We start from the raw sequence: 14,222 nt of genomic DNA on the forward strand, positions 1-14,222 counted from the left end.
AATTCGAAATTCAATGCGCCGCCCTGTATCCAACCCTGCAAGTGTCCGGACAGGTTGCACCGGAGAGGCCAGAGGCACAGCTCAATAACCCCGTCTAGTTTCAGAGCCTCAGAAGGGTATCATTCGGCTCTTCCACCAAAGAAAGAGAGAGAGAAAAAACCGGTTGGGTTTTTCTTTTTGCTTGCCCTTGTTTGGCTTTCGGAAGATAGGTACTATGTAAGGTATCGAAAGGGTCTAGTTTTATTTACAAGGTAGTATATGACTTACATAGGTCCAATATATGTGTAGTGTTATTATTACGGTACGTACGGAAGGGAAGATAGAAAAATAGAAATAAAAAAGCCGACGCTGCTGATCATCTGCATTCATCGTCCGATACCCTTTTTTAAGGTTGGAGCGTCATCCAATATTTGACCGTAACTTAATTCTCGCTGTCCGAATTTACAGACATACATACATACATACATACCTACCTACATACCTGTATGGCATAGGTATAAAGTTATGTATATAAGAACCTAGGTACAAAATTCTCGAAATTCTCATTGGACCACGGAGGAGTCAGATGCCGTTTAGGGAAAGCGGCTTTTGCCATGACCCTCGTTTTGCCGTTGCCCTCGGCTCGAGCTAGCAGGAGTTTAGCATCGATTCCTCGTATTGCAAGGTGGGAGCAGGTTAGACTGCAGAAACCGAAGCGTTCTTGTGCATGCGATTTGTCCCGTGGTGTTTTTTTCTTGCTGGTTTGCAGCTTCGCTTAATTATTACTATGCTTTGGCCTGGTACCATAGTAGACGATTAGAGAAGAGAAAAGATGATGGTGTGGTGAGACGACCCTTTCTAAGTTAGGTACATAGTATTTATGCATGTTCTTTGTACGAAGCAATTCCGTTGCGTTCGGCTCCATTCTATCGATATTGTATTGTTGTGTTTGACTATCGTAGGTCGATTTTTGTGATTAGAGGCTGACTCTTTTTTTTTTTTTTTTTTTTTTTTTTTTTTTTTTAACTCGATGATCCCCAGCTCCCCTAAAAATACATACTATATTAGGTAGGTACACAAACTATATGTAAAGGTATGCTCTTCGTGTAGCCCCGCAACAAACAACACGAAATATAAGACATTTGTTATTCCTTACTCCTCTTCGGTCCCCATCCGTGATCGTTCGTATATTACCAATCAAGTTACCAGAATCCCCGCATTACCCCGACCGACGCTGAGCGACGATGCTTGATACAAGAAAAAAAGGAAAAAAACTCCCAACCTCTGACATTTCTGCATTCCCATGCCCGCTGCCGTTGTAACGCATCGTAACTACATCTGGTAAGCATGTCAGGTATCTCCGGATTAATAGCTCGAACGATATATATAAAGTAGACAGTGCGCGGTCCCCCTTCATGGATGGATACCTACCTCTTAGACATGTCATGTCCCCTCAATATATTAACCGTAGCCGTCTTTGATACATCCCATCCGCCTGTCGTCCGCCCGGCCTCTCGGCAATTTGAAGTCTGTTTCAGATCGGACATATAAACAGAGTCAAATGTTAGACAGATTAAGATAAATGTCACACAGCATGATTCGGCGCAGTGCAAAACGAAGACGGATGCAACGGCAACAACAACAGCAGCAACATGTGTACCTACCTAAGGTATGAAGGCTACCTTACCATTACCATATCGTAACCCGGAATGACGCCGATAATCCGGCGGAATGGCAACCTCATCCGTAACCAGACATTCTCCGACAGTCCATGACGGGATCTCCGTGCCTCTGCAATCTCGAGGATAAACATGCTCGTTGATCTACCATCTACAGATAAGAAATAAGAAGTTGTTGACCGCCTCTTTCATTTCGGCCCAACGAGGAGGCGCCGTATAAGTCATATCCTATATATCAAATTGTGTACTTCGTAGACATGGTTATCGCATGCTAAATACGCAAGATATGCCGCGCGGTAGTTGCCTATCTTGCAGCCCCCTCCCCCCCCTTGCTTAAGAGACCCAAGATACAAGTAGCTAATAAAGTAAGGCATCATTCAGGATTTATTAACACCAACTATACCCATGTCACGATGAATATCTAGTACTCCCTCGTTGATATAAGTTTCTGCCATACGTAAAAAGTCAGAGACGAGGGAAATCGAATTTGTACATAATCATTCGTAACCCTTCTTTCTCAAAATAGTAACTTAGACGGCTATTACTAGGCGTTGAACCCCAGAGATATGTTTCATCGGCAATATTTTTGAGTTATGAGTGGGATGTCGATAAAATATTTACGCAATGTGCTAACTGCAGCTTAACTAGGTATCTATCTAGAAGCATCCATACTCCTATCCTTGGGCCTTGATCGTGACGGGAACATGGCTAACTACTATGTAATCTCAAAAGCTCAAAAGATAAGACTACTCGCTAGCACAACATTCATACCATCTACGGTTAAGTGCCTGAGTGTATAATCAGCATTAGCTAATCAACAAATCCCGTTTACTACCTAGGTATTATGTAAAATAGAAAGACCTTTGGAATGTCAAATTCTAGAGCCGGTGTCACAACAGATAAGAGCGCTTTCTTGGTGTTGTAGCACAGCATAGATAATCGATAAGACAAAGCCACTATGGAAAGCCCCTAATAAACGTCCGTGCCGGGCCCCGAAACGTTGACGTGGGCTGTTTCTTCTTCCCCACGTCGATAAATCCCTGCAACACCCTGCAACACCAATTGAACGGCGGCGCCGTACAGGGGTACGACTTCACGTTTAATCGAATCGAATCTTCGTTCCTTAACCTAGCGCAATTTTAAACCTTCAAGGACTTTAGAACCTCTTAGCCTCAAATCGTATCCAACTCTGTCGGATTCCTTTGTGGAATTGGTTCTTAGAATTAAGAAATCTACCTAGGTAGATTACATACCTAGGAGATACAAATCCATCCTCCCTCGACAAACTGGACTGCTACGATCGCAATCCCGTATTCCGATAAATCCTCTCGCATTTCCTCATCCACTTCTACAGCCTCGGAGCCCGTATTCCGCCTTGCGCGCCGGCGCATTGGGACGAATGGCATCCGTCGTAGAGACCCAAACACCACTGACGAGCGCCAATGGCGGCGTAGCGACCGGAGTCGTACACAAGAACCTGTCGCAAGCAACGCTACGCCCAAACCCGCCCCCCTCGCCTCCTGCAACCGAGACCGATACCGAGACCGACTCAAACGCCTCGAATGCGCCGCAACCAACATCTACCACCACTACTACTACTACTACTACCACCGACCCGTCGTCGTCTCTAGATCGCCAAATCGAGGAGGAGAGAGAAGAAGATGCGCCTGTGATCTCGCCCGTGACGCCCCCGCCGTACTGGATCAACAACAATAGCAACAATAACAACAACCCGCTCCACGCGAGGGGGGTATCCTCCGCGTCCGTCGAGTCCCTCCCCGCGGGCGGCATCACGCTGCTCGACAACGAGAGCAACAGCCTGGACGACCGGGGAAGCGCGTGCTGGGCCAAGAGCGTCGAGATCACAGACTACGTCACCGTGAACGGCAGCGCGACCAACATCGGCGCGTTCGTCGTCTGGAACATTCGAGTCGAGACGTTAAGCGTAAGTTCCTGCCTCTCCTCCTCTCCTCATCCCTTCCCTTCCCTTCCCCCCTCCCCCAAAACAGAAAAGGAAAAGGAAAAGACGGGAGGGGGGGAGAGAGAGAGAGAAAAGGAGGGGATGTGCGAAACTAACGTTTCGAAATCGGATTTATAGGGAAGCTATATGAACATACGAAAACGATATTCAGAGTTCGACGACTTCCGGTGGCGCCTCGTGCGCACGTTCCCCAACTTCGAGGCCGCGGTGCCCGAGCTGCCCCCCAAGAGCATGATATCCAAGTTCCGGCCCAAGTTCCTGGAGAGGCGTCGGGCGGGTCTTCAGTATTTTCTGAAGTAAGTGTCGTATTTTTTTTATCTATTTATTTATTTATTTGTTTACTCTTGCCAGTACCTACAGCTAGCTAGCTACCAGAGATGGAGGAGGATAAGTAAACATTTATATATAGGTATACTTATATACTAACGTGGAATAACTATCTAGCTGTATACTCCTGAATCCCGAATTCTCCGGCTCGCCTGTCCTGAAGGAATTCCTCTTCTCATGAACCGGCCGCCAGCTTAAAACCAAGCTGGACAGTCGGGCTATTTAAATTAGGTATTTAGCGGGGGGGTCACCCGCACGATCTCGACGCACGTCACGAAGTAATGCTTAATTCTGTACGAACACAATCGCTTGGATACCCGGGAACGATAGGTGGATGGAGGGAGGAAGGGAGGGGAAGTGGGATGTTGGATCCGGTCGGCTGGAGAGCGCCGGTAGCGTGTTAACTTATATTCAAAAGTACCTAACCTAATATATTGGAAAACTTGGATTTATACTATTTCTTCGAATCCTTCTTTTTTTTTAAAATATCATCTTTATATCGAAACAGAAGAGAAGTTAGTTGTGTGAATGCTTGTATAAATGCCGCTACACGGGAATAGACTCTTGCTCTAGGCCAAACCACAATCTACCTATATACTCTATCTCAACCGCAACCGCAGACTAAATGGCTCGAAAAAAAGGTCTATCAACGACGACATGCAAGAGACTACTCTCTATAGACGGACAGCACGAACGCTCGGTCATAAACGCCGCCCAGTCTATCGCCGTAGTTTCCCCAGCCCAGTCCCTTTTGGAATCCTTTAATTCCCAGGAGACATGCATGCATATTATAAAGCCCTCAGCCGTTAAACTCAATCCCAACAATACCACCGCATGCCGTTATGTTCCTCGTTACCGCCGACGTCCTCCCAAGCTCCCAGGCTCTTCTCTCGACTAACCTAAATAAAAAAAGCTAGCTAGCCAGCCAGCCACGAACCTAGCAAGTCACCAAGACCACTCGTTCCGTTCCATTCCATTCCGTTCCGTTCCGTTCCAGTCCGTTTCCGTTTTCCATTTCCACTTCATTTCTTGCTATTAATCATGCTGAGGTAGCAGTTCCAGCCGATGCTAACGAGGTTGACGACGAGGACGCGGTGGTGGAGGGGCACGAAGGTGAAGTTGGCCATCTGGACGAAGGGCCAGATGAGGTAGTTGGTCTGGAGGGCGGGCAGGTAGCTCTTGGCGAGCTTGTCCCGGGGGGAGCCGCCCTCCATGACCGCCATGCTCGACAGGAACACGCCGATGAAGGTCGGCGCGAACAGCAGCTGGTCCGCGGCCACGCGCGCCAGCGTCTCCGCCCGCGGGTTGCGCAGCCGGATCGACCGCTGCAGGATCCCGAACCAGGTCGTTGCGGCGGGGCCGAAGATGGCTAGAGGGGAGGGGGGAAGGTTAGCTAGCGTCCAGGTTTATTTGTTTTCATCTTCATCTTCATCTTCATTTTGATTTTGATTTTTTTTTTCTTTCTTTTCTTCTTTCTTCTTTTTTTTTAACTAGTTTTTAAGTTTGCGATGCTTTTCTTGGCTAGTGCCAACTATTTTTGCTTCCTTGCTGCGGGAATATGCCCGTTGTGGGGAAAAGGGGGTAAAGGTGAGGGAATTGGAAAACGGTGAAATTGGGGTTTGGGGGTAAAATGTGGGGTAAAGAAGATGCGTTGGTTAAACAGGTGAATGAGAAGGTGTGAGGTGTGAGATGAGATAATCAGCGTTGAGAATTTTTTAGGGGTTATCATGAAAAATGAATAAAGTATTTAGGTTATGTCTGAGGTATGACGAATTGAAACTTACCACCACCATAGAGGAACATGCGACCCGTTCGAGCCATCTCGTGCTTCTCAAGACCCTTCTTCTCGACGACCTGCTGCGCGGTGATATCGCCGACGGCGAACAGCACGGCAGTTGTGACGCTCTGCGTCAACAAGGGCCGAGAGGCCAGCTTTCGTTGGTACCTAAGGCAATATGCGTATCAGCATTATTATTCCATTAGATAATAACATATATGCCGGCTCAATAGGAAAAAAAAGGAGTTTCATATATTTGTCGTGGAGGTGACATTCATACTACGTACCAGCGAAGCATGATTGCGTGATAGTGCCGTAATGTTTTTTTGTTTCTTTTCGAAGTGGTGGTTTGTTGCAGGTTTTTACTACTGCTGGACCCCTAAAAACTTAAAAATCTTGTACAATACGTAACCTTGCAAAGGCCCCCCAATGTACCGATTTTCTCGTTAGCTGCATATCGCCTTCCAATGGGGATGGTATCTCTCGCCTGTCCAGGATTGGACTTTCGAAGAATCGCCCTAGCGGGATACCTGTGAGGCTCACCACCTAATAAAGTGGGCTTCTTAGTGGCCGCATAATTTTTTTCTTCTCTGCTAGGTAACATCACTATTGGTCCATTGATTGCCATGTCGAACATGCGGCAAAGACCGCGTTTGTCGATCCATCGTGATTCGAAGCTGCGGGCGGTTCCACCTAGCCTTCCGGACAAGCCCGGCCCAAACCCGCCCCGGCCTGTCCCGGGTGCCTCTTATGCCGCAAGCGCCGAGGCTCCGAAATGGCCGCTATACATTACGCTCCCTAGAAGCCACTGTTAACTTTTAGGTTGCTCCAGCTGCATCGTATTGTCTCCAAACCACCCCCTCTCATTCATTGGTGAGCATATTATGACAAGACCGAGTTCAATGACCGAAATTTGAAGCTATAAGCAAAGCAGAAAGACAAGTATTGCATCTGAAGTTTGCTAATGCCTATGGCTCCCGCGGCGGACTATCAGCCCCCAGTCAGCCAGCCTTTGAAGGAACATGCCGTGTTGCCCATCATCTTGAAATGCGGGGTCTTCGTCAAGATATTAAGCTCTTATTTATTATGTGGCCTTCAGCTTTCATACTCAACTCTCTTTCCTCACTCGAAATTCACATCAGCTCTTCCGAGGAAGACTCGTGGTCGCCAATATTCTACCGACCTTCATTGCACGAACTTGAGACATTATATTTCAGGGAAATCTTCTTCCTTTAATCAGTTGTCGTTGACTAGTCCTACCTAATGTACCTAGTTCAAAGAGCAGTCAGTGGCTTTAAATAATGTGTCCGGATACCTACTCCATCACTGAATTTACTGTTTGCGGGCATTCGTCTGCATACGCATATTGCAGTACGACTGCTTGTAGTGACGATGAGGAATGCGTATATCGTAAACCTGATAAGAGGAAGAGAACCAATCAGAGTTGGCTCATCGTTTGCCAATTCAACTCGTTGTTTATCTCTTGCAGCTGAAAAGCCTCAGAGTTAAACAGATGAAGAGTTTCAAATGTCCAAGAAGGCTTCAGTATGTACATGCTAGCAACATTCTCGCATTCTATTACCCTCATATACGCCATTTCCATTAAAGTCTAAAAGGCTATTCACAGCGAGCTCTGTACCAAAGATGGTTTATCCACCTTCCCAATCGAGCGAGGAGAGTAACCTAAGGCCGATCCCAGTTACGGTTCGTTGCCGATAACACACCGTCGTAGACCGCTGGACAAAACGATGGCCTATCTTCATATGCATGTCAGCACAGCACCCTCTCACTGCTTTACTCAACATCAATTTCTCCCTTTTCTTTACCAGTCCACACGCCGACCGCGATGGAGATAGCACCAAGCTCTTTGCCCGCCGAGGCATCCGGCGCGGTTTCTGGCGTCGCGGAAACAGCAGACGACGATCCGTCTATTGGGCCAGGCAACGATGGCTGGAAACCCACCAAACGCTTTCTCCTAGCTTTCATGTCGCTGTTGACCATCGTGTCGGCCGTAGCGATTGAATCGACCAGCTTGCCCACTGCGCTGCCGATCATGAGCGCGGAGCTAGGGGGGACTGCTTTGCAGGCGTTCTGGTCCGGGACGAGTTTCCTTCTGGCTTCGACGGTGATCCAGCCTACTGTTGCTTCAATGTCACATATCCTAGGCCGGAGAATAGTAAGTCTTGTGGCACACTTGAATGATTATATTGCTAAGTGGGTCATTTAGATGCTGTATGTGAGCAGTGCTGGATTCGTAGGCGGCTCGTTTATTGCTGCACTTGCGGGGAACTTCAGTATCGTGCTTGTTGGACGGACTATTCAGGTGAGCGCAAGACTTCTTATGATTTTGATATATATATATATATATAGTTCTAACAAAAACAGGGAGCAGGAGGTAGGTTGCCAAATTAGTTTGACTATGTCACCTTAGGTACCTGACTTCGTACTTATCGTTCCATTAGGCGGAGGACTTATCGTACTTTTGGAGGTGAATCCACCCTTCGTATATCTATCTTAGTGCAAGGATCGAGGCGGCTCAAAGCTAATATATAAAAAAGATTCTCATATCAGACCTTGTGCCTCTAGCACATCGAGGTACTTGGTTCAGCATCAACTCGGCCATGTGGGGAATCGGCACCGCTACCGGGCCCTTGATCGGAGCTGGTTTTGCTCAGGATGTTGTACGTATCCTATCTTCTTCACCTCTTTGCTTTACGAGACTAAGTTTTGAAAGTCTTGGAGGTGGATCTTCTGGATCAACCTGCCTATCGTTGGTGTCGGAATGCTCCTGGTCACATTATTCTTGAAGCAAGCACAAATACCCGGGCACATTGTCGAAAAGCTGAAAAGGTTTGACTGGATCGGCTCTGTGCTGTTCTCAGTTAGCTCCGCTTGCTTTCTGTTCGGTATTACTACCGGAGGTGTTGCCTTTCCATGGTAGGTACCAAGTGTTCTTCATGATATCTACCTTACCTAACGGCTTCAACGAAAGACTTCCTATTGACGAACCCGCATCTAGGGCATCTTACCAAGCTCTTCTACCTCTAATTATTGGGTTTTTGGGGATCCTCTGCTTCGTTTATTGGGAGTTCTCTTTCGCAACAGACCCTATCGTAGACAAGCGCATCTTCGAAACCTGGACGGCGATCTCAGCTTATATCCAAACCATGTTACACGGCCTGATTTTATATGCTGCGATATATTTTCTCAGTAAGAACACTTTATATTAAATCCATTCCCCTCCTAGACCCTTCGGCACTAATATCTGACTATGTCATAGCTCTATTCTATCAGGCTGTAAAGCTATATTCTCCAGTAACTTCGGCGATCGCTCTACTTCCAGAGACAGTAGGCCTGTCTCTCTCAAGCGTTGCCGTGGGAGCTCTGACCGGCCTGACGAAACGATACCGATGGGCTCTCTGGGGGGGGTGGGTTTTAACCACCGCCGGCTCCGGCCTCTTATACCTTTTGGGCACAGGCACCACGGCTACCCAATGGGTATTCCTGAATATCCCATTCGGTATCGGGGTCGGCATGCTCTTCACGGCAGAAATCCTAGCTATCCAAGCTGCTACTAAGTACGTACCCGTCTCCAACTAATAACAAGTATTAGCAAAATCACGTTAGACTAGGACAGGTAGATTCTGATTCCAAGCTAATACCTTCTCTACAGACCCGAGCTTAACGGCGAAGCTGCCGGTTTCTTCTCCTTCATCCGCATATTCGGCCAAGCCCTGGGCGTCGCTGTCTCTGGGGTCATCTTCCAGAACTCATTGAAGCAAAACCTTCTACGAATCCCGGGATTCGCATCCCTAGCCGATGAGTACTCGCGCGATGCCACCGCGATAGTCGCTCTGATCCACGATATGGCCGACGGAGATACCAAGACGCGGATGATTCAGGCATTCTCGGATGCGCTAAGTTCGATATGGCTGTCACTCATAGCCTTCTCGGCTGCAGGCCTACTATTAAGCGTGACGGTGAAAGGCTACTCGATGGCACAGGAACACGTTACCGCACAACATCTAGTTCAGGAGAAGGGCGATACTGGGAGAGAGGAGGCTGGTACTATGGGTACTGCCGAAACCAGGAAGTCTTGAGTAAAGGGTTTCTAGTAATATCTATTGTATTCTTTTCAGCCTATAAGACAGGTACCTACGCAACCTTCTCATAAGGACACAAGCTGATCTGTGGCTTGACATTGAAGCCGTTGGCGAGAGACTTAGATTTAGCACATCTGTGATTATCATACAGCACAGTATGATCAGCCTACGGAGAACCTTTCTGTTGACTGCATTAAAAACTGGTTTTACTATTTCAACTATTTGTATGTCCTAAGCCTCATAGCTCCGCGTAGTCGCCGCCCATTACACATTCCCTCCACGTAGGCTTCCTAGCGAATAAAGTTCCAAATTACATCGTACCAAAAAAAGGGGGTTCGATCATACTTCAATACGTAAAACCCCTATAGCATCCGGAGTCTCTCCAGGGTAGTAGTTTGAGCCCTCCGTTTATAAACGGTAAATAATTCAGCACTTTAAAAGGTACAATCCGACCGGCACCTCGGACCTGCCTTCCAGGTAGTGCAGGTAGACGTCGGAACCCGGCCTATCGCGCATCGCAGCCACAACGTGCCCGTCCTCCCCGGGACATGGGAACTCGAGCGGCTGGGCGCTTATGCCCGGCTCCAAGTTCACTGCCTCGAGCGGCATCGCGACAGGCGGCGCGTTATTGTAGGTCGTATTCGCAGGGTCATCCGGCGGATCCTCCAGGAGCGCGAAGCTCACCAACCCAGTCCCGTTCAAGGTATAGAGGGGGTGCTGCTGATCTTGGATCGACGGCAAGTCGAAGACGAGGGAACACTGCTTGGTCGAGTCCGAGGAGTTGAAGTCGAAGACGAAAATGGCGGATACGTTCGGCGTCAGTTGAACGATCATGCTAGGGTTCAAACCGTTCGCTGTATCAGGTTTGCCCTTGTCCACTAGGATGATCTCGTCTGGGCGTTCGAAATCAGGTTCTTCGCAATTTCTAGATGACGGAGTGGGTCTGCTTGTCGAAGCTGACGATGAGGCTGTGGAGGTTCCACTATGCGAAGATGTCTGCAATGTATGGCGCGTTGAAGCGTGAAACGGAGTGGTGGTAGAGGTCAAAGATGCGCCGACTGTTCTAGCAGTAGTAGCAGTGGTAGCAGTGGTAGCAGTGGTAGAAGCGGTAGAAGCGGTAGAAGCGGTAGAAGCGGTAGAAGCGGTAGAAGCGGTAGAAGTAGTAGGAGTAGCAGGAGTAGCAACAGTAGCAGGAGTAGCAGCAGTAACAGTAGATTGTTTCGACGAAAAGCTTGCACTGGCACACGCGGGTCGGCAGCTATCAGCATGGAGCGTGACGCTAGAACAGTCCGCACCATTGGGTTCTAGATATAAGTTCACCTCGTCCCCGTCGCCTGTCTGGCATTCGTAAAACAGGGACTGGTGTTGGAACGATACGCCGCCGTAGCATCCAATGACGAACCCGTGGTTTGGTGCTTGGTTTAAATCGCATTGAAGGACCAATGAAGGGGCTATAACGTCGAGTTAGTCAAATCTCATCGGAGCTCAGGCTGGGAACATCGGTAAGCCGTACGGGTCCACCAACAACCTCTCCCACGATGATCAGTGAATGAATCGCCAAACCAGGTGAAAAGAGACGGCGCCAGGTCGCTCCCAACCCGTATCTGGCCATCCGCTAACTGGCCTACGGTCCCGTTGTGGCCACTCGCTATCGTCAAATGAAAAGAACACCCGGCTTTGAACTGAATAGGCGCGGGGGATATGCCCTTTACAGAGGTAACCGACGCCAGAACCGCGAACAGTCTCGTGCTCAGCAACATCTCGGCTACAGAAGCCTCGAGTTTCTCGACAATTTCTAGGGAAATTCCAAACACAGCCAAAAGAAAAAAAGGAACTATGTGTACTATGAAGAGGATCTCCCAAAACCAGGCCAAGAAAGCTAGGTACCAAGGCAAGTCGAGAGAGAAATTGGATTGCAACAAACAATAACGACAAATTCAAGATGAAAAGACAAAAGTAACTAAGATCCATGGCGGCAAGAGTGAGGCCAAATCTCGGGTAGGAACATATCAAACGTACATAGACGATCTAGCAGGCACTGCTCACCTCGATCCCCTTAATACCATCTGTACCCACGTTGTTCAAGACGGGAACAAGTGCGACCATGAAAATTAAACAACAATGGAAGGAGAATGAATTCTGACAACAGCAACAGCGTAATTTAAAGGGGCCATTTTCCTAAGCTTCAATTTACCAGTTTTTAGTGCAACTTATACGACTTATACGTAAAGATATTCGCGGTCGCATTAAATATTATCACATTTAGTCATAATAAGAGGAAAGTAAAGCGCAAGGGATTAGCATATATTTAGAGGGCTGTATAAGGGAAATCGTCATATTTTGACGATGTATAATCCCCTCGGCCATTATGGTCCTCACTCTGTTGCCCGTCTAATGCTGTAGAGTCCTTGCATCCCTCGGAATATTAACCCAAGGTAGGTACGGACTATTTACTTGATGCGCCATCTTGACGGCAGCTTGTGAGCTCTCACGTCAGGCTAGATTCGAGGCCTTTGGAATCTATGTCTGACAGCATCCTGATATAGGACTAGCCTGGTTTCGATGTAACCTCAGGTAGTTGTGTGACGCCGGCTGTTGAATGTCTAGAAGACATAGGAGATCTCTTCCGTCTGCTGTGCCTCCGATAGAGCTAGTTGCAGCTAGACGACACGCATATATATGCGCTTCGCCTACACAACGACCAATCCACTCCCATTTAGACGACACCCAGGCATAAACGGGCTGGCTACGGTAGGTATGCCTTGGCCCGACGAGATAACTTAGGCATATTGATTGTTTCTAAGGAGTAGAAACGATTATTCATCCATCGTCCTCGCTACCGTCGCTATCGTCAATATCACTCAGTTCATCCAGGGGTATCATATCGTCTTCCTCATCTTCACGGATGGCCGCAGCCTCATCCTCTGACGATTCGTCATCATCACTGCTGAAACCTTCGAAGTCTTCGCCCTCGCTCACACTTTCCTTCTCTCCGACGGATGTGGCCGATGCGGCTACAGTTGTATCTGGGACGCTCTCCAAATCATCCCTCTTCCGTTTCTTCGGCATTTCTCCGAGTCTACCCTGGCGACCTTCGATGCCCTTCCCTTCATCCCCTTCCACGACAGGCGCCGGAGTAAACCAGGGGATTTTACCCCTCATGAAGTCGGTTATGACCATCTTGGCAACTCCGTCGACATCCGGCTCACCAGCCTTCAACAGACGACCTGCCTTTCGAGCAAGGAGTTCCAAGAAATGGATATGATCCTTCCAACCCTTTATTTCATAGGTTCGCTCCATATGGTGTTGCTTGACCTTGGCCATTAATGCAGGAATGTACTGTTCGGGATTTTCTACCATCTCGACTCGAACCACACCGCGAAGCAGGATATCCTGAGGGGTGTCATGCTGGTTAGGAGGAACCACACCAGGACAATCAATAAGGTATATCCGTTTCATCAGAGTAACATATTGCCAGACCTTAGTCTCACCGGGGATGGGAGCTACTTGAGCAACCTTCTTTCCGCGTAGAGTGTTGATGATAGAGGACTTGCCCACGTTAGGGTAACCTATTAACCCAACTGATACCTGCTTTCGGTCCTTGTGCAATTGCGAGAATTGTCGGAGAAGCTGGATGAGGGATCCTTTACCAAATGGGTTGGTGACGCTTGAGTGAAAAGCGAGGGTAGGATACTCAGTAGACAGATTTCGGACCCAGGCAGCCTTGAACAAGGTTAGTGGAAAAGTCCAGGTATGAATTATATGAGAAAGAGTAGACAAAATAAATGAATAAATAGGAAATTGGTATGTATGAATCACTACTAAGAAATCTACCACCGGCCACCCTAAACGGGTAGAGATAGATCTCAACTCAAATGAAACACGGCCTAACTAATGGCAGTGCCTCAAGACGAGGCTCCGCCAGTTCCCAGCCCAAGGGCCAAGAACAGTAAGTTGAGATATTCAATCTCCCAATGACGTAACGGATGACTTCCCATTGAAAGTAGGAGGAAGTCCCCTGACTAAAACCATTGGGGGTAGACAAAGAACTGTACAAGTAAACATAAAATGGCAAACACTTACAGCTACGCTCGTGGGTATCAGGTCGGTCTTGTTTAAGACGAAAATAAGATGTTTATGGGGTGCTTCTTCTCTTAGGTATTTCTCGACACTACGGCATCGAGTTCCTAAAGGATCGCGGGCATCCAACACGTGGATAACGACATCGGAAGCACTATTTCATATTAGCAACACGTTCTTCTTTATAGAATAGAATCAAGCTCAGGGGGGGGGGGGGGGGGGGGGGGGGGGGGGGAGACCGTGAGAAACATAACCAAAGAAAAAAAGTATGAAAACAAAAAAAAAAAACGCGAGAG

At 47.9% G+C, this 14,222-nt stretch overlaps 5 protein-coding genes across 5 annotated transcripts in view; 2 read left to right on the forward strand and 3 right to left on the reverse strand.

The window, feature by feature from the left end:
• Nucleotides 1–3,057: 3,057 nt before the first annotated feature.
• F4812DRAFT_463043 (Phox-like protein) lies at nt 3,058–4,147 on the forward strand (the record flags this gene model as incomplete). Its single annotated transcript, XM_047938144.1, has 3 exons — nt 3,058–3,603; nt 3,757–3,935; nt 4,084–4,147. 3 exons carry the CDS (start codon nt 3,058–3,060, stop codon nt 4,145–4,147), a joined length of 789 nt encoding a protein of 262 aa, XP_047786301.1.
• Nucleotides 4,148–4,926: 779 nt separating this feature from the next.
• On the reverse strand, nt 4,927–6,115 carry F4812DRAFT_218708 (uncharacterized protein). Its single transcript, XM_047930419.1, has 3 exons — nt 6,031–6,115; nt 5,751–5,911; nt 4,927–5,335 (listed from the first exon to the last, which is right to left on the reverse strand). Exons 1-3 carry the CDS (start codon nt 6,039–6,041, stop codon nt 4,989–4,991), a joined length of 519 nt encoding a protein of 172 aa, XP_047786302.1. The 5' UTR covers nt 6,042–6,115; the 3' UTR covers nt 4,927–4,988.
• Nucleotides 6,116–7,298: 1,183 nt separating this feature from the next.
• Nucleotides 7,299–10,058, forward strand: F4812DRAFT_218606 (putative MFS transporter). Its single transcript, XM_047930418.1, has 9 exons — nt 7,299–7,919; nt 7,971–8,066; nt 8,129–8,138; nt 8,206–8,231; nt 8,302–8,424; nt 8,478–8,680; nt 8,763–8,953; nt 9,024–9,321; nt 9,417–10,058. The coding sequence occupies exons 1-9, from the start codon at nt 7,590–7,592 to the stop codon at nt 9,841–9,843; spliced, it is 1,704 nt and encodes a 567-aa protein (XP_047786303.1). The 5' UTR covers nt 7,299–7,589; the 3' UTR covers nt 9,844–10,058.
• On the reverse strand, nt 9,889–11,606 carry F4812DRAFT_468170 (ubiquitin 3 binding protein But2 C-terminal domain-containing protein; the record flags this gene model as incomplete). The annotated part of the gene is made up of 2 exons (XM_047938751.1): nt 9,889–11,297; nt 11,360–11,606. 2 exons carry the CDS (start codon nt 11,604–11,606, stop codon nt 10,273–10,275), a joined length of 1,272 nt encoding a protein of 423 aa, XP_047786304.1. The 3' UTR covers nt 9,889–10,272.
• Nucleotides 11,607–12,241: 635 nt separating this feature from the next.
• The window catches only part of F4812DRAFT_218810 (GTP-binding family protein), a 2,930-nt gene continuing 949 nt past the window's right edge, over nt 12,242–14,222 (reverse strand). The window contains exons 2-3 of the mRNA XM_047930420.1: nt 13,930–14,080; nt 12,242–13,569 (exon numbers count right to left, since the gene is read on the reverse strand). Coding sequence (XP_047786305.1) covers nt 12,667–13,569; nt 13,930–14,080 — 1,054 coding nt within the window. The 3' untranslated portion in view covers nt 12,242–12,666. The remainder of the gene's footprint in view (nt 13,570–13,929; nt 14,081–14,222) is intronic.

This window comes from Daldinia caldariorum (assembly GCF_022478825.1).
Source record: "Daldinia caldariorum strain CBS 122874 unplaced genomic scaffold F4812scaffold_22, whole genome shotgun sequence".
Classification (NCBI taxonomy): Eukaryota; Fungi; Ascomycota; class Sordariomycetes; order Xylariales; family Hypoxylaceae; genus Daldinia; species Daldinia caldariorum.

Bases quoted from the DNA above. Each gene is read 5' to 3' on its own strand.
- F4812DRAFT_218708 (XM_047930419.1), bottom strand. The intron at 5,336-5,750 runs GTAAGTTTCAAT...CCTCCCCTCTAG, and splicing joins CATGTTCCTCTATGGTGGTG to CCATCTTCGGCCCCGCCGCA.
- F4812DRAFT_218606 (XM_047930418.1), top strand. From the start codon at position 7,590: ATGGAGATAGCACCAAGCTCTTTGCCCGCCGAGGCATCCGGCGCGGTT. The intron at 7,920-7,970 runs GTAAGTCTTGTG...TGGGTCATTTAG, and splicing joins ATATCCTAGGCCGGAGAATA to ATGCTGTATGTGAGCAGTGC. The intron at 8,954-9,023 runs GTAAGAACACTT...ACTATGTCATAG, and splicing joins TGCTGCGATATATTTTCTCA to CTCTATTCTATCAGGCTGTA.